Consider the following 24,865-nt stretch of genomic DNA (forward strand, 5'->3'; position numbering starts at 1 on the left):
TCCTGTGGTTCCCGCTCTCTGAGTTTCCTTGCTCTTCATTTCTGAGCGTGTGGACATATTTCTGGGTACACCAGACTCCCTGAGACTTGGTTTCTCTCCCCCAGCACCTCTGTCTTCCAAATCTCCCCCTGCCTTGCCCCTGCCCCTGTCAGTCTGAATCTCAACCTCCCAGTCTCTGAGTGGAGTGAGTGTCTCTCTCCGCCTTTGTGATCCCTTGACAATGGGAGGTAAAAATAGCCCAGGGGCCGAGCTGGTGGAGATAAAAGGGAATTTGCCTTTTGTGTCCTGTGGCCAGGCTGGGGGGGCTGTGACACGTGGAGATTGCTGACATAGCTCTCCTCCGCTGACCTTGACGGCGGCAATAAAAGGGGGAGCTCAGCTCCCAGCCCTCACCGTGGTGCCGAGGTGGGTGATCAGGGCTGGAGTGGGAGCCCAAGGGAGGGCAGCCAGGCTGGTGGGTGAGGGTGCTTGTGGGTTGGCACAAGTCTCTCCATTTCTGTGGGAGAGGATGCTCTGGTGTCTGAGAGGGTGTGTGCGTGTGTTGGGGGCTCACCAGGGAGCCTGAGGGGGGACTCCAAAGAAGGACCTACTATTAGGTCTTGGGGGTTGGTTGATCACACCCCAGTTTGGGGCCCCTGCCTCCAGTCCCCTCTCCGGGCCAACTTCCAGTGCCTGCTGCCTTGGACCACCTTGAACCTCCAAGATCTCTGCTGCTGCATCCTCTGCCTCTCAGTGCCACTACCATGATGGATGTGAGTGAACTTGGGGAGTCTGCACGCTACCTCCGCCAGGGCTACCACGAGCAGATGAAGGTGCACACCGTCCTGTGGGATGGTAAGTGAGGGCAGAGGTGGGCAGAGCCACAGAGAGGCCCTTATGGACTCAGAACAGGAGTGGGGAGGGGCGGCACTCCGCTCGGGTCTGAAGGAGCACTCTGGCCTGACAGCTTTAGCCCCAGAAAGAAAATCCCAGGGACCTAGTACACCTCACTTGTGTGCCTGTGAGCAAGCCTTGGTTTGCTCCTCTGTAAAATGGGACAGCATCACCTGCCTCCTGTGACTGCAGTCTGTGGCCGGAGCCTGAGGCTTCTGAGATGAGAGTGACTGGTGTGTGTGCAGGCTGCCTCCACGTGTCCATAAAACCTGTGCTGGAGTTATTTTTAGTGCTTTCCCTAGAGCCAAACCCTCTGTTTATTAGGGACAGGAATAAAGGCAACTATTTATGACCCGGTTTGCTCATAGGACAATAATAACAATAGGCAATGTGTATCAAGCGCTTATTGTGCGCCAGGCCCAGAGCAGATGACTTTCCATGCATCATTGCAACAACCTGGGGAGGTGGTGACCAGGGCCAGGGCCAGCTTTGTGGGTGTGTGACCTCTGCAGCTGCCCTGGGGGCCTTTAACTCTTTGCTATCACCATCTTGAAATTTTAAATGATTTCTTAACAAGAGGACTTGCATTTTAACATTGGAGCCTGAAAGTTATGTAGTTGGTCCTAAGGCACTTGGCTAGTAGGTGACAGGATACCTGAGTCTTTAACTTTCATGATGCCTTTAACTACCATGAAATATGGGCTCCCTGGAGCTCTGGGACCAGCTGCCCGGGGAGGAAGGAGCATAAGACAGACATACAAGATGCAGGGCTTGAGTCTTGGGTGAAATAGGGAAGACAGAACCCACTAATATTAAGTGCCTGACTCTGAGTGTTGCTCCAGAGGAGAACTAAGGAGATGCTCACAATGTTTTGCCTTTAAGGGACAGGCCCAGAGAGAATGAGGGATTTTCCACAGGTTGCAGGGCAAATACAAGAGAAGCATGGATCTGAACCGAAGTGTGTAATCCAGGGCTGTGGGGGACCCTTACTTCAGTCAGAGGATCCTTTGAGGAGATCTCTAGGGAAACCTCCCAGTGCTGCCTTTCCAGGAAACAGGATCTGGAGGGATCTTTCCTGGGTACTCCTGTGTCCTGATAGAGGGGCTCCTGGAAGGTACATAGCTCTAGGGACAAGACAGGGGAACCCAGCTGGGCCCCCAACCCCTGGATGCATCAGCCTCTTTCAAAGCCCCAATGCTCTCCCGGAAACCCAGGGAAGAAGCGGGTCTGGGTACCTGATGAACAGGATGCGTACGTGGAGGCTGAGGTCAAGTCGGAAGCCACTGGGGGCAGAGTCAACGTGGAGACCAAAGACCAGAAGGTTTGACTCCCCCCTTTTCCTGGAATTAGCTCCTCTGCCTCCCCGAGGTGTAGCTCCTGGACGGCATGCTCTGTATGAAAGGGGGTCTGGGGGCGTACAGGGGTGAGAGACTGAGGTCACTTGGTTCCTGCCCCCACGATATGGCCTTCCTGGCAGGTGCTGACGGTTCGCGAGGCTGAGCTGCAGCCCATGAACCCGCCCCGCTTCGACTTGCTGGAGGACATGGCCATGATGACGCACCTCAACGAGGCATCCGTACTGCACAACCTGCGCCAGCGTTATGCTCGCTGGATGATCTATGTGAGCCCGGGACCGAGGAGGGGCCACGGGTGGGATGGGGCCGTGCGTGGTGGGGGCGGGGCCGTAGCATCAGGGGCGGGGCTAGAGCGAGAGCCACAGCTCGGCGGGGTTGGGACCGTGGGGAGGGGGCGGGGCTGTGTGCGGTGGGGGAGCAGGGCTAGAGGTAAGGTAGGGTGACGTCATGGGGCTGAGGGGCGGGGCCACCGGCTGGTGGGCGGGGCTGGAGGTTTGGTTACGGGACTATAGGGGCGGACCGGCAGCCTCCGAGTCGCTGGGCAATGGGCTGTGGAGGTGGGGCCACGGGCTGAGGGCGGGAGTGAGGGCTAGGGTGGGGCCAGGACGGCCACAGAGGTGTGGCGTCGCACCTTAGGCAGCTCCTTTTGGGGAATTTTTGCAAAGATCATAGTTTTGCGAGGGCTAGAGCTTGAGGATGGGAACTTGGCCTCCAATAACCCATCTATACTCTCTCTCCCCAGACATACTCGGGCCTCTTCTGTGTCACCATCAACCCCTACAAATGGCTCCCGGTCTATACAGCCTCCGTGGTAGCCGCTTACAAGGGAAAGCGCCGCTCGGAGGCCCCGCCCCACATATACGCGGTGGCGGATAACGCCTACAATGACATGCTGCGCAGTAAGGGCTGCCTTGACTCCTCTCCCCTTCCTGAGTCCTCTCTCCCTCCTGAGACCCCTCCCCCGGCTCCCGGATCCCCTTGCATCCACTCGCACTGCCCTCTTTTCGATCCCGCTGGACATTGAAACATAGTCGTTCTGTCTGTTCAAGTGGGAGCTGGCCTGCAGTCTGAAGGTTCCCACCTGGTCCTTCCCATTTCTGGCCCTGGGCGGAGGGGCTGTCCCAGCGCCAAGGATACCCCAGGTGTTCCACCTGTGGCTGGTCCCTCACTTTGGCTAACTTCTCTGTCTCCTCCCCTTTCTTCCAGACCGAGAGAACCAGTCCATGCTGATCACGTGAGTGTGGGGCTCTGAGGAGGGGGTGGGAAATGCTGGACATTTGGCAGGGAGGGAGGGAACTAAAATCATTTCCCGAGATTGAATAATTGAATACAAAGTGCTAAGGGCAGGGGTTTTACCACCTAGAGCCAGTGTCCCAGGTGAAGCTAAATTATAGCGTCTTCTCTGCCCCTGTTCTGAGCAGATAGGCAGAAAAAGGATGCCAGACTGATCGCCAGCCCTCATATCCCCTGTTCCTAGGGCCTGGAATCTTTCACCTTGATCTTTTGGGAGTTCTGATTCTGGCTCAAGGAGGGAGGAGGAGATCCCCTTCCCTTTCCTCTTTATTGTTGTTATTGTTAGGTCGCTCCGTCATGTCTGATTCTGCGACCCCATGGACTGTAGCCCACCACGCTCCTCAGTCCATAGGATTTCCCAGGCAAGAATACTACAGTGGGTTTCCATTTCCTCCTGCAGGAGGTTTTCCTGACCCAGGGATTGAACCCCTATCTCTTGCACTGCAGGAGTCTTCTTTACCACTGAGCCACCAAGGAAACCTTTCCTTTTTATTACCAGCTTCTTATTTCTGAATCTTATTTATAACCCTTTGTTTGCCTCCTTGGGAAAGTGGTAGAATTCTTACATACCAAGTTTAGGTCCAGCCAAGCCAATATGGACATCGGTTGCGCGTGAGTGTGTGTATGTGTGTGAGTGTGCAGCCTGCTGGTTAAGAGTAAGGCCTTTGAAACCAGAAAGACCTGGATTCAAGTTCTCATGGGTCCACTTCCTGGTGGTGCCCTTGGTCCTCTGAATCTCATCAGTAAAAACAGGACAGTCCTGCTTACCTACCGCAGAGCTATAGGAGTCAGCTGGTGAATGTTTGCATCTGGCACCCAGCAGAAACAGCTACATGACCTCTCTGAGCCACATCCCCTTCTCTATCAAAAGAGGGTGATGATGGCACCTGCCTTACAGGGTTCCTGAGGCCTCAATGAACCAGTTCAGGTGAAGCACTTGGCCCAGGGCCTGGCAGTAAGTTAGAGCTCAGTAAACAATGGCATCATCTGTTTTCTCATCTCACTGGGATGATCTATGCTGGTTTGTTTTGTAAACAATTCAACGCCTCTGGGAGTTGACCCATCTCTGAGGAGTTTTGGGTTGAGGGGCTCCTGAGATGGGACCTGGGTGTGGGGAGGGCAGAGGCACCCTGCTGGAGAAGTAGGGTGCTGGGGGGTGGGAGGAATTAGAGTAGCCAGATGGACATTGGTGACTCATGTTTGTGTCGTCCAAGGGGAGAATCGGGGGCCGGTAAGACCGTTAACACCAAGCGGGTCATTCAGTACTTTGCCATCGTCGCTGCCCTGGGAGACGGGCCGGGCAAGAAGGCCGTAAGACTTGCCCATGCGGGCACTGCTCCCTGCTGCTTCTCACTGTTTTTCTTTTCTTTTTTTTTTCTCCTTTTCTTCTTCTTCTTCTTTTTTTAAAGTTGATTCCCCAGAGCCTCTAGCCCTGCCTGAGCCTCCCACCCTGGTGGCAGACTCTGGCCCGAGCAAGGCTTGACCAGAGAGGCTGCGGCCATTCTCTGCCATGTGACGTAGTTCCAGGCTTGTCTCACTGCTCCCACCCCTAACACAGAGGGGCAGGACCACATTGCTAGTCCTCAACATTTCATGTAATTTTTCCCTTTCATATTTTCACGACCTTCATATTTTAGAAGTTTACCAAGCAGGCTGCTTTTACCAAGGAGTAATAATCGGTTTCTTGGTTTTCATGCTCCAGTTACCTGCTGTCAATCAAACAAGGCAGGTTCAGCCAGAGCCAAGGGCACTTGGCCTTCTCAACAGCCAAGATTATGGGTCAGTTTTATACCCTATGATTTCTTTATGGTTTTTGAAATTTTCTGAAACAACAGGGGACCAGTATTTTGGGGTTTTTTTAAATTTGTTTTCGAGGTACAGTTTTCCTTCCTAGCCCTATGGCCAGATGTTTAGAGATGTGTGGGCACCCCACACCCACCACCAAATGGATTGACTTTTCTTTCCAGAAGCCTAAGGCCTCCACCCACCCAGCCCTCACTCCTGGTCTTGTTGAGCCTTGCTTTTATTCTGGGGCATTTTTCTTTCTTCTTTTTCTTATCTTTTTTTTCCATTTAAAGTTTTTTTTTCTTTTTCTTTTTGCCTTTTCCTGTTTTCCCATTTGATTTTCTTGTTTTTTTTTGTTTTTTTTAATTTCAGTTTTGGTTTTTTGTTGTGGTGGTTGTTTTTCTTGTTTGGTTTTGTTTTTGCTGTTGACTTTTTTGATACTTTCCTCCCTCCCCTCCACCTCATTTTCCCAACTCCCAAAATGTCTCTGAGGATGCTACAGAAAGTTGGGGCTTGGTCCAGAAATAGAAATGGAGGGCGGGAGCTGATGGGGATGCAGCCAGAATGGGTGGGACTAGGGGGCACTTGGGCAGAAAGGAGCCCTGTATTGTGGATTTGAGGTTTGGGGGAGCTGTCAGGCAAGGGAGGTAGAGAGAAAGGCTGGTCCACAGGGGCCCTGGGTGTTGTAGCTTAAAGAACTTATCAACCTGCCTCCCCTCTGCCCCAAATTTGACCACATCTATCAGAGGGAGCCCTGTTTAAAAGCCCTGGAGCTGAATGTGTGGGGCGGAGCTCAGGGGAGGGCTCCTGCCATCTTCCTCTTGTTCCTGTCTCTCCAGCAATAGCTCAGGGGGATTTTTAAGTCTTGGGCTCCCTGGAGGTGAGTGAATCACCAAAATCTCGTGGCATGGGACAGATGGCATGGCACCTGTCACTCCAGAATCCATGCCTTCCTTTCCCCCTCTTTTTTCCCCAGGCTGCTGGGATCCATGGCAGGGAAGAGATAGAAAGGGAGATGGAGGGAAGATGAGGCTAGGAGAGCAAGTGGGGAAGAGTCCTTCAGTTCAGCAAGTCCCTCTAAATGAAACAGGTGGCTTTGGGTGTCGTGGGAAGCAGGATGCCTGGACTCAGCATCTGCCCTGCCCCTGATTTATTGTGTCATCTTGAGCAGATCACTTTCCAGCTCTGAGTCTTAGGTTCCTCATTTGCAAAGTAGGGCTAATAATATGCACCTGGTGGGGCTATTTTGAATAATACTCGATGTACAGTTGTACAGTGAAAATGCACCCAATCACAATACAAAGAAATGTGAAGAAGGGCCGTCACAGAGGGAGGTGAAAGGTCAGAAGGTTTGGGCAGGAAGAGTCTCTTCCAGCCTCAGAGAATCAGAGAAGACTTCCTAGAGGAGGGGGCTTTTGAGTTGGGCTCTAAAGGGGAGTAGACTGTAGTCAGGAACTTCTGGGACTTGGAACAGGGTCAATTCCGGGGGTGTGGGAAATGAAGGGATATGGAGGAGGCCAGAGACAGCTTTGGGGCACTGTGGGTAGGAGACACCCAGACGCAGCCCCTGCCTCAAGCACCTCCCTGACTAGAGCTCTGCCTGCTCCATTTCTTGCATTTCTCCATCTAACAGTCCCTGGAGGGTCAGGCATAGGGAGTGGGTGACTAACATTCAATGTCCTGCTAACTCACCCCACTCCCCCACCTCCACACCCCTTCCTGGTGAGACCTCACATCCTCTAACATTGTCTTCCTTCTCCTCCCAGCAATTTCTGGCCACGAAGACTGGGGTAGGTATGGGGCTGGTGTGAGTGGGGCAGGCAATAATTATGAAGTCCTGGGGACCCTCCCTCCCCTTCCCCTTCCCAAGCAGAGGTGGTCTGGGATGGGCTAAGACCCAGGACCACTGGGTGAGAGACCCCTCATCCTGCCACCAGGGCACCCTCGAGGATCAGATCATCGAGGCTAACCCTGCCATGGAGGCTTTCGGCAATGCCAAGACCCTGCGCAATGACAACTCGTCCCGCTTTGTGAGTGGCTGCGGTGGGAGACCAGGTGGGGTTGGGGCAGGAGGGCGGGGAGGCGGGGAGACACAAGGTCTGGGGAGCCCTGGGTGGATGGAGCAGCACTGCCCGGGCCCCTGACTGAGGCTGCTTCTCTGCCCACAGGGCAAGTTCATCCGCATTCACTTTGGTCCCTCTGGGAAGCTGGCATCCGCGGATATTGACAGCTGTGAGTCCAGGAGAGAGGGTGGGGAAGGAGGAGGATGGGGAGAGGCCCAGGCCTGCACCTTCCCACTCGGATTGAGCAAATTTCATCAAGTCCTTGGGGCTCCCACCTGTCCCAGATGCTGCTCTTCGTGCCCAGGCCACTGCCCAACTCATGCCACCTCACCTCTCACCTGGAACTTACCCACTGCCTCCACGCGGTCTCCCAACCTCCATTCCTCTGCCTGATCTTCTTTCAGCCAAAGTGATCTTTTTTTGGCTACTAATCTGACCACTTCTCATTCCTGCCTAAAAACCTTCTCCAGATCCCATCATCTTAAGATGGAGACCCCCACCCTTACCCCACGATGACCCCAGTCTTTTCTCTGGCCCTCCGTCTGGTGGACCTGTGCCCCTCCTGCCCGGTCTCATCTCTGTGCACCTTGAAACCCTGTCCTTCCAGGAAGGTCTCCCCCAGTGTGTCTCTGGGGTCATCACCCATCCCTCCTGACCCAGCCCTGCTATGCAGACACTGGGTGCCCAGGTCACATGCACAGAGGGACCCCCCGACATTGACTGCTCCCCATCTTGGGATGCAGGGCCAGATCCTGACGGACAAGCATAGGCAGGTGGTGATGGGAGGAAACATCGTCATTTACACCCTGACGGGCCCGTGTGCAAACACACGGAGGCTCTGCTCTCTGCACACAGTGACACACCAGCACTGCTCTGGGGGGAAGGAGCGGTCTGTGGGTGGAGGAATGACAGTCTAGATGAAAGAACAAACCAAGATCCACACACAGGGCATTCCCTGGCGGTCCAGTTAGGACAGTGAAGACGTGGCACTCGGTGCCAAGGGCCCGGGTTCAGTCCCTGGTCAGGGAGCTAAAATCCCACAAGTCACGTGGCCAGAAAGGAGACCCCCTACACAGACACCCACATTAATACACACGCACTGGTGTACAGACACACACATTCCCACACTGTGGCACATGTGCCAATGGGGAGACCTCCTGCAGCACATGCCGGGGTGTGTGCAGACACCCTTGCCCCCGGCCGGCCCCTTCCCCTGCTCCTCAGCCCTAGTGGGGTGACTCACTCAGGACAGTAGGCCAGCTCCTCCCTTTCCCCCAGATCTCCTGGAGAAGTCACGGGTGATCTTCCAGCTGCCCGGCGAGCGAGGCTACCACGTCTACTACCAGATCCTTTCAGGGAAGAAGCCAGAGCTGCAGGGTGAGGCCCAGCAGCCCAGTGGGGTGGGAGCCAGAGCGCGCAGGTCTGGGTGGCAGTGGGGCTGCCCCGCCCTGTCCCGGGCCCCCTCAGACCAGGCCCTGGGCTGCCTGTTCCCCCACTGCTCTGGGGTCTGTGACATCCCTTCTTCCCTGGAGACCCAGCATTCCTTCTATCCACCCACCCCGTTCCTGAGATTTCTGGTTCCTGCCGAGCCCGCTCCTCCTCGTGCTGGAGAACGGGCCCCTCAGCACCACTGCCCTGGCTAGGTTGTCTCTCCTGCTGTCCTGAGATTAGAGAGGTTCTCCCCAGCACCAAGCGGGGAGCAAGGGCTCCATCTGGGCCTGGCTCACCTCTCTGTCAAGCCCCTCGAGGGCCGAATCTGATCCTCCCTGGACCCGAGCACCCAGCACGGGGTCTGGGTCAGAGGGGTGGCTGTGAGCAAGGGTCAAAAGGTGAGTGAGATGTAGGGACCATGGCTCTTTCCCCAGACTCATAAAGAAAGAGAAGCCTTGGGCATAGGAGTGGAGGAGAGAAACTCCAGGTACAAAGTCTAGAGAGGTCTCTAGAGTCTCCTGCTGGACGAGCCCCCAGGACCCACCACACTGGGATCAGGGGAAGGAGGAGAGCTGGTGAACTCAGCCGACCCCCCCCTTCTCGGCCCGTGTCCCCCAGACATGCTGCTTCTGTCTATGAACCCCTACGACTACCACTTCTGCAGCCAGGGCGTCATCACCGTGGACAACATGGATGACGGGGAGGAGCTCATGGCCACTGATGTACGTCTGGTGCGAGGGGAGCAGATCCCTTGGCTCCACTGGACCCTGAGGAGCCCAGAGTTCTCTGAGTCTTCCCCTCCCCCACAGCACGCCATGGACATCCTGGGCTTCAGCGTGGAGGAGAAGTGCGCCTGCTATAAGATCGTGGGGGCCCTCCTGCACTTCGGCAACATGAAATTCAAGCAGAAGCAGCGGGAGGAGCAGGCTGAGGCCGACGGCACCGAGAGTGAGGCGCCCTGACCCTGACCTGACCTGACCCAGTCATTCTCTTGACCCTGATCCCAACCTCCAGTCCGTGACCATTATCCCTAAGCCTTGTCCACAACCTTTGACCTCAGTCTGGCCCTGATTGTAAAGCGTAACTTCTCCAGACCCTCACCCTTCTAAGCTGTACAGTTTGCTGACCTTGAACTTGACCTCGGCCAACCTCCCTCTCCTAACCCTAAGTTGAGACCAGTAGAACCCCCAAGAACCCCTATTCTTGGCCCCCTCCTCATCTCACCTGTGTGTCCTGCCAGGTGCTGACAAGGCTGCCTACCTGATGGGAGTCAGCAGCGGGGACCTCCTCAAAGGCCTTCTGCACCCCCGAGTGCGTGTGGGGAATGAGTATGTGACCAAGGGTCAGAGCGTGGAGCAGGTGAGCTGCTGGCAGGCTGGGGCCCACCTGGGGATGGCCGGGACAGGGTCGGCTTCTTGCCGGGTCCCAGCCCAGCCTCCCCACAACTCCAGGTGGTGTTTGCTGTGGGGGCTCTGGCCAAGGCCACCTACGACCGGCTGTTCCGCTGGCTGGTGTCTCGGATCAACCAGACTCTGGACACCAAGCTGCCGCGTCAGTTCTTCATCGGCGTCCTGGACATTGCGGGTTTTGAGATCTTTGAGGTGCGGGCAGGCCCACGCCCCTAGGCTCTGTTCTCTCTGGGGTGGAGGACCGTGGGGGTGGGTGCAGGAACCCTGGGGGTTTGCCTGGAAGCGGGGTGAAGTCCTGCACATCCCTGTTCTCTGTGGGCCTCCCTGTCCCAGTCTATAAGGAGGCCAGCTGAGCTGGGCGCTGCTCTCTACAGTTTAACAGCTTCGAACAGCTGTGTATCAACTTCACCAATGAGAAGCTGCAGCAGTTCTTCAACCAGCACATGTTTGTGCTGGAGCAGGAGGAGTACAAGCGGGAAGGCATTGACTGGGTCTTCATTGACTTCGGCCTGGACCTGCAGCCCTGCATTGACCTCATCGAGAAGGTGGGGCCTGGGGCCAGGTCACTCCAGGAAGGGAGTGCCTGTGTGCTTGTGTGTGATTGAGCATGTGCAGGCATGCATGTGCATGTGCATTGAAGTGAGCATGGGTATATGAGCATGGCTGTGAGCGTGTGTGTGTAATGTGTATATGAACAGAAATGTGTGCCGGTGTGTGACTAGGTGTATGAGCAGGGTGCATGTGTGTGTTGGTGAGCAGGGCGCATGTGTGAACATGCATCCCTGTTGCACTGCTGACAATAAGCCCTATTGCAGCCACAGTTTCATTGGACCCTCAAAACTGTCCAGAACTACAGGGCAGGGTAGGGTGTGTTTGTTTATTTGTTTATAAGACATTACACATATTTCCCTATGGTACAAAGACTAGAAGGAAAGAAAAATCAAAGAAAAATGGACAAATCAGAAATAGAGGGGAAAAATATTTCCCCCAATCCTACTACAGCGTGTATCCTTTCCATCCTTTATCCTTGGCATCTCTTTTCTCTAATGTACACAGACTGACTTCTCATCCTACCTTTTCTCTGAAAGTATATTCTGGGTGTGGTACTTTGTTGAAGAGGGCACAGTGGCTCACACAGCAGATGATGTCCATGCATTTCTGTAATCTCCTACCTGTGAACATTCAGGTGGTCAACAATTCTTTGCTGTTATGGCAGCAATGAAAGTATTTGTGTCCCCATTTTGCAGGTTAGAAAACTGAGGCTTAGAGAGGTCTAAGGGCCCCATAACCACTCAGTGAGGAAGCCAGAGTTTGACATCAACTGCATTTTTTTGACTGCACCATGTGGGAGAGTGTGAGACCACAAACGTCGGGGGTGTGTGGGTGCAGGGGTGCTGGTTTGAATTTGCACACTTCTTATAAGCAAAGAGAACAACTCAGAGCTGCGAATTGGTCAGAAGCGGGTTGAAAGCCAAGCCACAAACTTTCTTTCTTAGAAGACAGGGCTCCTGGTTGCAGATCCATTCTGCCTCCCTCTGGGCAGATGGTGGCTGAGGTTGGGGGGTGTGGGGAAGCTCCCAGAGAGAGGGGCTCCAGGAAGTGGGGGTCCAGCCCAGCCTGGATGGACTGGCTTGATGGAGACCCTTCACGCTTGTGCCCTGTCCCCAGCCGCTGGGCATCCTGTCCATCCTGGAGGAGGAGTGCATGTTCCCCAAGGCCTCAGATGCCAGCTTCCGGGCCAAGCTCTATGATAACCATGCGGGGAAGTCGCCCAATTTCCAGCAGCCACGGCCTGACAAGAAGCGCAAGTACCAGGCCCACTTTGAGGTGGTCCACTATGCAGGCGTGGTAAGTGCCTGTTGAAAGCCCTGCTCTTGACCTCTCTCCCCCGTTCCTGGGGTTCCCCCACCCCTCAGGTCAGCACCTGTCTGGTCTCTGGCAGGTGCCTTACAGCATCGTGGGCTGGCTGGAGAAAAACAAGGATCCGCTGAATGAGACGGTGGTCCCCATCTTCCAGAAGTCGCAGAACAAGCTCTTGGCTACTCTGTATGAGAACTACGCTGGCTCCTGCTCTAGTGAGTACCAAGCAGTGCAGATCTGCAGGGAACTCATGGAGGGATGTTCTCTGCAGTGAGTGACTAGCTCCATGTCTATCCTAGCTGAGCCCCCCAAGTCCGGGGTGAAAGAGAAGCGTAAGAAGGCAGCATCATTCCAGACGGTGTCCCAGCTGCACAAGGTGAGGCCCCGTCTAGGCCCCGTGCAGGCCCCTACCCTGCTGCCTTCACCCGGTCCTGGCTCCTTGCTCTGTCCCCTGCACCCGGGGCGGGCGGCCGTTAAGACTTGCAGTGATGTTTAACTCCTCTCCACGTGAACATCACAGCAAGTCTGTGCTGCTTCCCGTCCCCATGCTGCCTGGGCAGGGTTTAGGGGGGATGGGGTGGGAGCCACGGGGCCTGTGGGAGGGCTGAGGATCGGTTGGGGGACCCGCCTGGTCAAATGGAAGAGGGCCAAGGGTCACAAGGAGAGTCAAAGGGTGGCGCTGCAGAGACCTAGCACTGAGGTGCCCAGTTCTTAGCAGGCTGGTCCATCTTTGGCGGGCTGGTCCATCCTTGGCGGGCTGGTCCATCCTTGGCGGGCTGGTCCACTGCGGCTTCCAATCCTGCTTCTCTGCCCTCTTGTGCTTTCTCCCCTCTCCCTCCCCCAGGAGAACCTCAACAAGCTGATGACCAATCTGCGGGCCACGCAGCCCCATTTTGTCCGTTGCATCGTCCCCAATGAGAACAAGACCCCAGGTAGTCACCCCAGGGTGGAGGCTGCTTCCCCATGGGGGGACATGGGAGGGAGGGGATGGGGTGGACCAGAAGCTGGGTCATCCCTCTCCACAGGGCCTGCATGGCCTCGAATTCATGAAGGTGTGTCCCCTGACCGCTAGTCTTTTCCTTTAACCTCCACCGTGCCCAGGGGTCATGGACGCCTTCCTGGTGCTGCACCAGTTGCGCTGCAATGGGGTGCTGGAGGGGATCCGGATCTGCCGACAGGGGTTCCCCAACAGGCTGCTCTACACTGACTTCCGGCAGCGGTGGGTATCTCCGGGACCCAGCCTTGGCTTCTCCTCAGCTCCCCCGCCAGCCACCTTCCCTCTTACCTTCTTCCCAGGTGGAGGCTGAAGGCTGGCTGGGGGTGGGAAGGGCACCGAGGAGGATGCAGGGGGGTGGGGAGGGGGCTGGGGGGCATCCCAGTGGGAAATGCTAGTTGGTGAGACCTGAGGGAATGGGCTGGGGAAGAAGTGAACAGGCTCGGGGTAAATATTGCAGGTGCAGCCAGCAGGGTTTGCTAATGTACTAGAAGTGGAAAGAGAATGAAAAAGACAGAGGTGACTTCCAGGTGTTTGGCCTATCAACTGGGGAGTTGGTGGTAGATGTACTAAGAAACCAAGATAGATCTTTAAACTTTTGGTAGGGGGAGGTAGGTGGACAGTGGGTTGAACTCTCCTTGGAACATGTCAGATTTGAAATGTCTCCGGCAGGAAGCCCAGGAGGGAAGTCGGGCAGGCAGAGCCAGGTGTGGATTTGGGAGTTGAATGAGAGTTCACATGGACTAGGCTTTATGTAATGCCTGGCAACGAGCGCTCGGTCAGTGCTGTAGCCTCTCTGCCTTCCCTTTATAGGTTTGATTTTTGTCTGGCTGCAATTGTCCATGGGCCCCTCCCCCTTCAGAAGTAACTGGGGCCATCCATGCTGACCATTATACATGTGTGTTTGTAGAAATACTTTGCACATGGGTGCACACACACACATGCGCACACACACATATGAGAGCACACACACATGTGTTCTCTCTGTTTTTTCCCTGTAACCATATGTCTTGGGGATTGTTCCTTATTAATAGACATCAGTCTGCATCATCACCCTTTTTTAAAAAAATTAAGATTTTTTTTAACAGCAGTTTAAGGTTTGCAGCAGAATTGAGGGGAAGATACAGAACATTCCCACAGACCCGCTGCCCCCGCACATGCGCAGCCCCCCCCCCATTATCAGTGAACCCACCAGAGCGGGGCATCTGTTACGGTGGCCTCGTAATCACTGTCTATAGTCACCATCACCGTCCACTCTCGGTATTGTGCCTTCTAGGACTCCGGATAAATGTAATGACATGTAGCATCATCCATTTTGTTATGGAGTGAAGTATTCTGTAATCTAGTGACCTGTGCTTTGTTCATCAGTCCCTTAGTGAGGGGCCTTTTGTGTTTCCCGGGTTTTGCCTTCACAGTGTGGTCACTGCAACCTGACCCACACGGCCCTGTACACACGTGCAAGCATGTTCCTTTAGAAGTGGGTGTGCTGGAACCCTTGCTCTTGTTGATCACAATTCTCTCCCAATGCTTCTTCAGTTTGTGATATGCTGTAACGCATCACCTTCTTTATTTTTTTTTTTGCCGTCTCAAAAAACTGATAAATTATTAAAAATTATGTTAAAACTTTTAACAGTGCCATAGGCCTTCTGTAAATATGGCCGCCTCTTAAAGAACTACTGAAGCCATTTAAACATTACCTGAGCTTTTAAAGCAGAGTGTGCCCACTTTCCCAGTATCACGAGATTGTCAAGTGTCACTCGCCAGCTTGTTCCGTGGAGCCTCCACTCTAGCCTCCGAGACGCCAGCCTCTCCAGTCCTCTTCTCCCCGCCTAGCACCCTCCTTACCAACCCTTCCCCACCTGCTCAGGTACCGCATCCTGAACCCCAGTGCCATCCCGGACGACACCTTCATGGACAGCAGGAAGGCTACAGAGAAGCTGCTGGGCTCGCTGGACATCGACCACACCCAGTACCAGTTTGGCCACACCAAGGTCGGGGCACTAGGGAGTTAGGGTCCTGACGTGGTGTGAGCAGGTGCTCTGCAAGGGCTCATGCAGATGATTGAAGGTTATACCTACCGTGCCCACCCCAGGTGTTCTTCAAGGCTGGGCTCCTAGGCGTCTTGGAGGAGCTTCGCGACCAGCGTCTGGCCAAGGTCCTGACGCTGCTGCAGGCACGGAGCCGGGGCCGCCTGATGCGCCTGGAGTACCAGCGCCTGCTTGGAGGCAGGTGGGTGCGAGGAGAGGAGTGGGACACAGGGTCGGGGTACAGCCACTTGTCCCCCAGCTCACAGAACCTCTAGGCTCTCTGAACCTGGTCGTACTGTCCTAGAGGTCAGATTTTGCGTATGGCTGGTTGAGTGTCTCTGAAGGGGCAAGGCTCTGTCTGCTCTGTGCCCTTCAGCCCCCAGCTACCTACCACTTCCTCCCCTCAGAAGGTGGGGAAAGAGAGTCCATCTCTATGCCAGGCCATCCCAGAGTGTGGTCCTGAGTGGGAATAAAGGCAACTAGTGTTTTCGAAGAGTGTTATGTGCCAAGCCCTGGGAGAGATATTTTGTTTGAATTTATCTTAGTTAAGGTACAGGATGGGCTTCTCATGTGCCTCTGGTAAAGAGTCTGCCTGCCAATGCAGGAGATACAGGAGACACGGGTTTGGTCCCTGGGTTGGGAAGATCCCCTGGAGAAGGAAATGGCAACCCACTCCAGTATTCTTGCCTAGAGAATCCCATGGACAGAAGAGCCTTGTGGGCCACAGTCCATGGGGTCACAAAGAGGTGGAATCGACTGAGCACACATGCAAAGTACAGGACAGTCCTAAGAGGCAGATGACCGTCTCTGCTCACCAGAGGGGGTGTCTGAGCAGAGAGAGAGGCGTCAGCTGGCTCATGGCGGGAGGTGGGAGGCTGGGATGGGAGCCTAGGCTGTCTGACCTTATATGACAGTCGGTGGCTTAACCATCCCTGGTGTCCTGTCCTCAGGACCCTTGCAGGGACCACCAGACCATTCAGAGTTTGTGAGCTCCAGCCCTGGAGGCAGTCCTGCATGCCCTGGGCCTCTCCCTAAACCTCGTCTATAAAGCAGAGGATTAGGACCTATTTGAGAGGCTGTTGGAAAGGTTAATGTGATCGACCACACACTGAAGTGTTTAGTGCAATGTCCGGCCCAGGGGAGGTACTAGGGAGCTTCGGGGCTGTACGAAGGGGCAGCTGTGAGCCTGCGGCCACCCCTCCCCAGGGATGCCCTGTTCACCATCCAGTGGAACATCCGTGCCTTCAACGCTGTCAAGAATTGGTCATGGATGAAGCTCTTTTTCAAGATGAAGCCGCTGCTCCGCTCGGCGCAGGCTGAGGAGGAGCTGGCAGCCTTGCGGGCAGAGCTGCGGGGGCTGCGGGGGGCCCTGGCCACCGCCGAGGCCAAGCGCCAGGAGCTGGAGGAGACACACGTCAGCGTCACCCAGGAGAAGAACGACCTGGCCCTGCAGCTGCAGGCGGTGAGGCGGGGAGGGGCGGGCTTTCTTTCTACAACCTGGTGCCCCCACCCCCGGGCATCCTCAGGGAACCCCAGGCCGCTCTGAGGAAATAGCACAAGCAGAAACCCCCTCCACCCCGGGCCAAGGCCGACCTGGCATGTGCTGCGTGCTCAGGCTTCACCTGGGTCCTTCTTGCTCTTCTGGAGGCTCATGGGCTCACACCTGCATGCGGCCTCCTAGTACCCAACCTCCCCGCCCAGTCTGCGCACGTGCCCCAGTGCTCCCACACCCTGGGCCCCCATGGCTTCCTGCTAAAGCCTCCATGGAGCCCCATCTCCCCAGCTCTCTCCTCCTCTCCCTCCCTGAGACAGTGCCAGGCTCCCTTCTCTGGTTAAGGGTCACAGGAACCCAGGCAGCAGGTAACAGTAACAACCAGAGGGCAGAGATCAAGGGTCCCGATCTTCCCCCAAGTCCTAGAGCTGTTCCTTCCGCAAACACCTTGAGTGTCAGGCCCCACAGAAGCTCTGGAGACACATTGCTGGGAAGACAGACAGACCAGTGCTCACAAACCCACCTGCTAGAGCAGGAGATGGTTATCTGGTCAGGTGGTGAGGAAACAGCACGGTGGCCAAGAATCTGACCTTTTGGCCGCACAGGACCCTCCCCACCCCGACTTCAGTGAGGGCGGACGTGACCGTTGGCTTCTCTCCTTGAGCCCTTGTTTGGGCCTTTCTCTGGGTCGCCCCCCAGCTTAAGGTTCCCCTCTTGCCTCCCCAGGTTCACCCCTCCGCTTGCACCCTCATCCCACCACACCTGATTGCCTTCAGGGCCAAGGTCATCAGCATGGCATTCCTTGGTCCCAGAACCCAACTGAGCTTGTGTCAGGCCTTGGCACGGAGAAGTGAGCTTTCTATCCAGGACCTGGCCTGGGGTCTCTCAGCTGTCCTGACTCTGATTCCCATGTCCCCCTCCAGGAGCAGGAAAACCTGGCGGATGCCGAGGAGCGCTGCCACTTGCTCATCAAGTCCAAGGTGCAGCTGGAGGCGAAGGTGAAGGAGCTGAGCGAGCGGCTGGAGGATGAGGAGGAAGTGAATGCAGACCTGGCTGCCCGCCGCCGCAAGCTGGAGGACGAATGCACGGAGCTCAAGAAGGACATCGATGACCTGGAGCTGACGCTGGCCAAGGCCGAGAAGGAGAAGCAAGCCACGGAGAATAAGGTGTGGGTGTGGGCTGGTGTGGGCTGGGCTGGGCTGGGCTGGGCTGGGGTGGGGCAGAGCTGTGGGGCCAGGCACCTGCAAGTCCCACACCTGTGTGGCCCTGGGCAGGTCTCATCCACTCTGTGAGCCTCAGTTTCCTCCTCTGTCAAATGGGGCTAATAGCAGCACTTCCCTAATTAGGGCGGGTGAGGATTCAGTGTGCGAGCATTCGCCACCTAGCCTCGCACGTAGTAGGTGCTCAGCAGATGCTAGTGATTGTCATCCACCAGCTCCATGTACCCCAGGTGCCTTCCCTCACTGAACCTCCCAAGAGCCCGTGTGGTTCACACTCTGGGGGAACTGACTCCATTATACAGGAGGGGATAGTGAGGCTCTGGGGGAGGGTGAGCTTCTTATTCAGGTTCTCACAGGTGCTCCCTGAGGAAGCCAGGACTAGGGAACAGCTGCTTAAACACCCATGAATCCCCAAAGAGCTGGCATCTGTTGATCTCTCAGTGCTGGCCAGACACTGGGGAAGGGCTCAGTAATCCCTTGAGGACGACGCTACAACCATCCCTTAAGGATGAAGAAATTGAGGCTCAGGATGAACTGACTCGCCTAAGGTTCTCTGGCTGGAAAGGGCAGCTGCTCAGGCCAGAGTTGGGGGAGGCAGCCCCACGGTGACCTTGGCCCGACACAGGTGAAGAACTTGACGGAGGAGATGGCAGCGCTGGACGAGTCTGTGGTCCGGCTGACCAAGGAGAAGAAGGCCTTGCAGGAGGCCCACCAGCAGGCCCTGGGTGACCTGCAGGCTGAGGAGGATCGTGTGAGTGCGCTGGCCAAGGCCAAGGTCCGGCTGGAGCAGCAGGTGGAAGACGTGAGTTGGGGCCACAGCAGGGGGCTGCACAGAGGGGCTGGGCCAGCCAGGACAGGGGAGGAGCCCACACACCCTGTCCTGCCCCGCAGCTGGAGTGCTCCCTGGAGCAAGAGAAGAAGCTGCGCATGGACACGGAGCGGGCCAAACGCAAGCTCGAGGGGGACCTGAAGCTGACGCAGGAGTCAGTGGCAGACGCTGCCCAGGACAAGCAACAGCTGGAGGAGAAGCTCAAGAAGTAAGAGTGGGGAGGGCCCAGCCCGGACCTCCTGGCCCCGGGGGCCTCCTGAGCCTGCAGCCCGCTTCTCGTAGCCCCCAGGACTCCAGTCAGTGTTGCATCACAGCAGAGCTTGAACCGTAGGGTGAAGAGGGGTCACCTAGGGCCAGGCTCTAGGGCCAGCGCTTGAGAGGGAACATAGGGGAGGTCTCCAGGGCTACTCCTGGCAGCATGCCTCACAGGATAGCGTGTGTGCTGGGGGTGGTACCCAGGTGCCCCCAGCAGGTTGGCGGCAGTTAGGACCTGGGCCGGCTCATGCCCACCCTCTCTTCCAGGAAGGACTCGGAGCTGAGTCAGCTGAACCTGCGGGTGGAGGATGAGCAGCTCCTTGGAGCCCAGCTGCAGAAGAAGATCAAGGAGCTGCAGGTGTGTGAGGGATGGGGTCAGGCAGGGACCCGGGTCAGGGGCCCACGGAGGTGACCCTGCCGCCTGCCCATCCCCAGGCTCGGGCCGAGGAGCTGGAAGAGGAGCTGGAGGCCGAGCGGGCGGCCCGGGCCCGCGTGGAGAAGCAGCGGGCAGAGGCGGCCCGGGAGCTGGAGGAGCTGAGCGAACGGCTGGAGGAGGCGGGCGGCGCGTCGGCTGGGCAGCGCGAGGGCTGCCGGAAGCGCGAGGCCGAGCTGGGCCGGCTGCGGCGGGAGCTGGAGGAGGCAGCCCTGCGGCATGAGGCCACGGTGGCGGCCCTGCGGCGCAAGCAGGCAGACAGCACGGCCGAGCTGGGCGAGCAGGTGGACAGCCTGCAGCGGGTGCGGCAGAAGCTGGAAAAGGAGAAGAGCGAGCTCCGAATGGAGGTGGATGATCTGAGCGCCAACGTGGAGACCCTGGCCCGCGGCAAGGTGTCAGCCTCCTTCCTGACTCCGACCTCTGACCCGCCACTAGCAGCCCACCCTCACCAAACCCCTCCTGACTGCAACAGCTGACCCCACCCTCTGAGCCCCGAGCACCCCCTGCCTATCTGACACCACACTAGTGCTGACCCTGTACCCGATCCTGATCCCCGGCCCATTCACCGAGCACCAGCCCGAAACCCCCCATCAAGGTCCCGCCTTGATGCCAGAGGATTTTGACCCAGCATCCAGTTTCAACTTCTCAGTCTTTGACCTCTGAATTCTGACCTCATCCCTATCCTGTTTTGGCTTCCCTGGTGGCTCAGATGGTAAATAATCTGCATGCAATGCAGGAGACCTGGGTTTGATCCCTGGGTCGGGAAGATCCCTTGGAGGATGGAATAGCAACCCAGTCCAGTATTCTTGCCTGAAGAATCGCCGTGGACAGAGGAGCCTGGTGGGCTACAGTCCATGGGGTCGCAAAGAATCGGACATGACTGAGCAAATAACACAGACGTGTCCTGAATCCCAGCACCCAACCCTGACCCTTGACCTTTGCACCACCTAATCTTAACAACTGACCTGTGACCGCTGTCCCCTGCTGACTTCAGACTCTGGTATCCTAACCTCACCTTGACCCACTGGCCTTAGGACTGGTTCAGCCCACTCACTTCTGACACCCACGTTTTAAGCCATAGTCCAGCACTAGAACCTGTGACCCTGAACTTGGGGTTCTGTTCTCCCTTTGATTCCTTGGCACACACCTAGCTTTCCAGTTCTGGGCTCCAGTCTCTGATTGGCGGCCCTAGATCTTGCCTTGTGGCTGACTTGTTCTGATCTCTGACCCCGGCTCCCAGGCCAGTGCAGAGAAGCTGTGCCGGGCATATGAGGATCAGCTGAGCGAGGCCAAGATCAAGGTGGAGGAGCTACAGCGGCAGCTGGCAGATGCGAGCACCCAGCGTGGGCGGCTGCAAACCGAGAGTGGTGAGGCGCCGGGCTCGGCTGGGCCACGGCGGGGCCTCCGTGCTGCCCACCTGCCTTCCCCTGACTTGCTGGCTCCCCTTTGGCCTGCAGGGGAGCTGAGCCGCCTGCTGGAAGAGAAGGAGTCTCTGATTAGCCAGCTGAGCCGCGGGAAGGCCTTGGCCACCCAGAGCCTGGAGGAACTGCGGCGGCAGCTGGAGGAAGAGAGCAAGGTGGGCTGGCCGTGGGCAGCCACGGAATGGCGGGGGCGGGGCCACAGGGCAGCCCCACGCTGAGGTCACTGGGCTCTCTGCAGGCCAAGAGTGCGCTGGCTCACGCCGTGCAGGCTTTGCGGCACGACTGTGACCTCCTGCGGGAGCAACACGAGGAGGAGGCCGAGGCCCAGGCAGAGCTGCAGAGGCTGCTGTCCAAGGCCAACGCCGAGGTGGCCCAGTGGAGGAGCAAGTATGAGGCGGATGCCATCCAGAGGACTGAGGAACTGGAGGAGGCCAAGTGAGTACCCTGCTGGCCCGGCCAGCACCACCTGGGGGGAGGGGGCAGGGCAGGGTGGGGTGGGGGATGCGGGGCTCAGCTATGCGCCCACATCCCATCTGCTCCCGGGGCCCAGAAAGAAGCTGGCGCTGCGACTGCAGGAGGCAGAGGAGGGGGTTGAGGCCGCTCACGCCAAGTGCTCATCGCTGGAGAAGGCCAAGCTGCGGCTGCAGACTGAGTCGGAGGACGTGACCCTGGAGCTGGAGCGGGCGACCTCGGCGGCCGCGGCGCTGGACAAGAAGCAGCGGCACTTGGAGCGGGCGCTGGAGGAGCGGCGGCGGCAGGAGGAGGAGATGCAGCGGGAGCTGGAGGCGGCCCAGAGGGAGGCCCGCAGCCTGGGCACCGAGCTCTTCCGGCTGAGGCACAGCCACGAGGAGGCCCTGGAGGCCCTGGAAACGCTCCGGCGGGAGAACAAGAACCTGCAGGGTATGGCCCGGCCCGGGGCCAGCGCCGCCCTGGGGCTCACTGGGAGTTCCCTCTGAGTCACAAGGGCAGGATGCCCTTGCAGGGGCAGCCTGGAATTACGGGTGGGTGAAGTGATGTGGCTGCAGCATGAGCAGTGGGGTGGCCCCACGGTGCCCTGTTCTCTCTGCAGAGGAGATCAGTGACCTCACAGACCAGGTCGGCCTCAGTGGGAAGAGCGTCCAGGAGCTGGAGAAAGCCAAGAAGGCGCTGGAAGGAGAGAAGAGTGAGCTCCAGGCGGCGCTGGAGGAGGCCGAGGTCAGGGTCGGGGCAGACGCTGACCCACTGGCTTCCCCAGCCTCCCCCCTCAACACATGTTCACGGACCCCCTGGCTCAATGGCTTGCTCCGTACCCCAGGGGGCCCTGGAGCTGGAGGAGACCAAGACTCTGCGGATCCAGCTGGAGCTTTCCCAGGTCAAGGCTGAGGTGGACCGGAAGCTGGCAGAGAAAGACGAGGAGTGTACTAACCTGAGGTGCGGGGAGGGGGCTGGCCCTCCTCTCCAGGCTGACAGCCTCTCCCATCCCAACTGCATAAGAGCAGAGGGCAGGAGGTGTTGGCTGAGTCCCAGCGTGCACACAGACTGGCGTGACACCTAGTCCTCCCTCCCCAGGACTTTCTCGGCGGGGGGATTATTGTCCACAGTTCAGAGGTGAACCTAGGAGAGGCCAGAGGACTTGCCCAAGGTTACACAGTGGAGGCAGAGCCAGCGTTCAGTCCGTGTCTGTCTGCTCCAGAGCCTCACTCTTGTCTGTGAAGTTGCTCTGATGGGCGACAGGCAGGCATGAAGGGCTTGAAACCAGGGAGGGACGGGTCCCTTAGTCCGCAACGGGTTTACGTCTCCAGCGTTCCTTTTGCGTCTGTCAGCAGGTGTGGTGCCCTGGCCCCTGCTCCTCGCAGGTCACCATGCCTCTTTCTGTCCCTCCCGACCACAGGCGCAACCACCAGCGGGCAGTGGAATCCCTGCAGGCCTCCCTGGATGCAGAGACTCGGGCCCGCAACGAGGCGCTGCGGCTCAAGAAGAAGATGGAGGGCGACCTCAACGACCTGGAGCTGCAGCTGGGCCATGCCACCCGCCAGGCCACGGAGGCTCAGGCCGCCACGCGGCTGCTGCAGGCCCAGCTCAAGGAGGAGCAGGCGGGGCGGGACGAGGAGCAGCGGCTGGCGGCCGAGCTCCGCGAGCAGGCCCAGGCCCTGGAGCGGCGGGCCGCCCTGCTGGCCGCGGAGCTGGAAGAGCTGCGGGCCGCCCTGGAGCAGGGCGAGCGCAGCCGGCGGCTGGCGGAGCAAGAGCTGCTGGAAGCCACCGAGCGCCTCAACCTCCTGCATTCCCAGGTGGGCACAGAGCGGGTCACCAGAGCGTGCGGGGCGGGGGCCTGCAAGGCCCGACTCTAAAGCTCTGCTTCCCTGCAGAACACAGGTCTCCTGAACCAGAAAAAGAAGCTGGAGGTGGATTTGGCCCAGCTGAGTGGGGAGGTGGAGGAGGCCGCCCAGGAAAGGCGGGAAGCTGAGGAGAAGGCCAAAAAGGCCATCACTGATGTGAGGCTGGGCCGGGGCTGTGGGTGCCCAGAGCAGAGTCCAAAGGGACCGTCACCTCCTGACCAGGCCGCTGCATACCCCGCAGGCGGCCATGATGGCGGAGGAGCTGAAGAAGGAGCAGGACACAAGCACACACCTGGAACGGATGAAGAAGACTCTGGAGCAGACGGTGCGGGAGCTGCAGGCCCGGCTGGAGGAGGCAGAACAAGCCGCCCTCCGGGGCGGGAAGAAGCAGGTGCAGAAGCTGGAGGCCAAGGTGTGTGCGGCCTGCCTCCCAGTCTGCTGCCCTGGCGGGTGGGTCAGCCCCCGGGAGGGCAGGCCAGGGGCTCCAGGCCCACCAGCTGGCTGCTTGCAGGTGCGGGAGCTGGAGGCCGAGCTGGACGCAGAGCAGAAGAAGCACGCAGAGGCCCTCAAAGGGGTGCGGAAGCATGAACGCCGGGTCAAGGAGCTCGCGTACCAGGTGGGTGACCAGGACCATCTCGAGGGAGGCCCTGGAGCTGGCCTGCTTTGGACAAGACCTGAATCCCCTTTGCCTGCCCAGGCCGAGGAGGACAGGAAGAACCTGGCTCGCATGCAGGACCTGGTGGACAAGCTGCAGAGCAAGGTCAAAAGCTACAAACGTCAGTTTGAAGAGGCGGTGAGTGCACGGGGATCTGGGTCTTTGGGGCCCAGTACCAGTCAGGATGCCAGTGGTCACCCCACTTCTACAGCTGGCCCCAGTCAGTGGGGATGCCAGCAACGGTCAGACCTGTTCCACCTCTGGGCTGTGGTTTCCCCGCGGTGGCTTTGTGTCAGCTGGGACAGTGACCCCACTGCCCAGTGGGAAGAAAGACAAGTTTCTAACAGCTCCAGCAAGACACAAGACCTAGCTCTGTCTCTGGGTGGACCCCTCTGCTTTCCCCTTCCAGGCAGATCTGGCACCCGGGCACCTCTGGAACAAGTGGCTCCGTGCCCTTCCTTCCTGCCGTGGGGACTGGGGAGGGGTGGGGAGGGCCACGGGCAGTGGTGGTGAAGCAGACTAGCGGGCCAGGAGAAGCTGGCCCCTTCTGGGGCAGCTGACCCTCTCAGTGACCAGAGAATGAGCAGGCCTGCCTGTGCCCGCAGGAGCAGCAGGCCAACACTAACCTGGCCAAGTATCGAAAGGCCCAGCATGAGCTGGACGACGCAGAGGAGCGGGCAGACATGGCGGAAACCCAGGCCAACAAGCTGCGGGCACGCACCCGGGATGCCCTGGGCCCCAAGGTGAGGGGTGTGTGGGGTACCCTCCCTGCCCTCTGCCTGGGGGCTGCCCACTCAGGCACCCCTCTCCCCTTAGCACAAGCAGTGAGGCTGGAGCCCTGGGCTCTGAAGAGGGACACCTGCTCTCTGCCCCCCGATCCCAGCCTCTCTTCATTCACACCTGCTGGAGCCCTGGGCTCTGAAGAGGGACACCTGCTGTCTGCCCGCCCCGATCCTGGCCTCTCTTCATTCACGCCTGCTCTGTCCCCCCAATCCCAGCCTCTCTTCATTCACACCGGCTGGAGCCTTGCCACCCCAAGCTCTGCTCCACCCTGGATAAACCCTGCGGCTGCAGCTCTGACCGGGTTCCTGCTCATTCTTTGGGGTTCAGGAGGGGAAGGGAGCACATGGTCTCACAGACAAAAGTCAGGCCCAC

At 58.0% G+C, this 24,865-nt stretch overlaps 1 protein-coding gene across 3 annotated transcripts; it reads left to right on the top strand.

Moving 5' to 3' along the window:
* Positions 1 to 469: 469 nt before the first annotated feature.
* On the top strand, positions 470 to 24,859 carry MYH7B (myosin heavy chain 7B). Of its 3 annotated transcripts, XM_043882868.1 has the most exons (41): positions 470 to 834; positions 2,088 to 2,194; positions 2,351 to 2,494; positions 2,971 to 3,127; positions 3,435 to 3,462; positions 4,736 to 4,832; positions 7,073 to 7,096; positions 7,244 to 7,336; positions 7,475 to 7,538; positions 8,648 to 8,746; positions 9,419 to 9,522; positions 9,610 to 9,748; positions 10,041 to 10,159; positions 10,252 to 10,401; positions 10,584 to 10,754; positions 11,878 to 12,057; positions 12,152 to 12,284; positions 12,369 to 12,445; positions 12,914 to 13,001; positions 13,171 to 13,288; positions 14,931 to 15,054; positions 15,156 to 15,292; positions 16,297 to 16,552; positions 17,506 to 17,748; positions 18,428 to 18,604; positions 18,694 to 18,839; positions 19,154 to 19,244; positions 19,322 to 19,711; positions 20,560 to 20,686; positions 20,777 to 20,895; positions 20,979 to 21,175; positions 21,291 to 21,640; positions 21,810 to 21,934; positions 22,035 to 22,150; positions 22,611 to 23,007; positions 23,086 to 23,211; positions 23,297 to 23,467; positions 23,567 to 23,671; positions 23,753 to 23,848; positions 24,316 to 24,453; positions 24,527 to 24,859. In XM_043882868.1, the coding sequence occupies exons 1-41, from the start codon at positions 744 to 746 to the stop codon at positions 24,536 to 24,538; spliced, it is 5,826 nt and encodes a 1,941-aa protein (XP_043738803.1). In that variant the 5' UTR covers positions 470 to 743; the 3' UTR covers positions 24,539 to 24,859. The 3 variants fall into 3 exon arrangements, with proteins under 3 accessions (XP_043738803.1, XP_043738801.1, XP_043738802.1); XM_043882866.1 differs by lacking the exons at positions 470 to 834; positions 2,088 to 2,194; positions 2,351 to 2,494; positions 4,736 to 4,832 and having other exon boundaries at positions 3,039 to 3,127; XM_043882867.1 differs by lacking the exons at positions 470 to 834; positions 2,088 to 2,194; positions 2,351 to 2,494; positions 2,971 to 3,127; positions 4,736 to 4,832 and adding an exon at positions 3,153 to 3,301.
* The last annotated feature ends 6 nt before the right edge of the window (positions 24,860 to 24,865 follow it).

This window comes from Cervus elaphus, chromosome 23 (genome assembly GCF_910594005.1).
Source record: "Cervus elaphus chromosome 23, mCerEla1.1, whole genome shotgun sequence".
In the NCBI taxonomy this organism is placed as follows: domain Eukaryota; kingdom Metazoa; phylum Chordata; class Mammalia; order Artiodactyla; family Cervidae; genus Cervus; species Cervus elaphus.

Coding starts and splice junctions, on each gene's coding strand:
- MYH7B (XM_043882868.1), top strand. CDS start 744: ATGATGGATGTGAGTGAACTTGGGGAGTCTGCACGCTACCTCCGCCAG. Junction 3,128..3,434: donor CTACAATGACATGCTGCGCA/GTAAGGGCTGCC, acceptor CCTTTCTTCCAG/ACCGAGAGAACCAGTCCATG. Junction 10,755..11,877: donor GCATTGACCTCATCGAGAAG/GTGGGGCCTGGG, acceptor CCCTGTCCCCAG/CCGCTGGGCATCCTGTCCAT.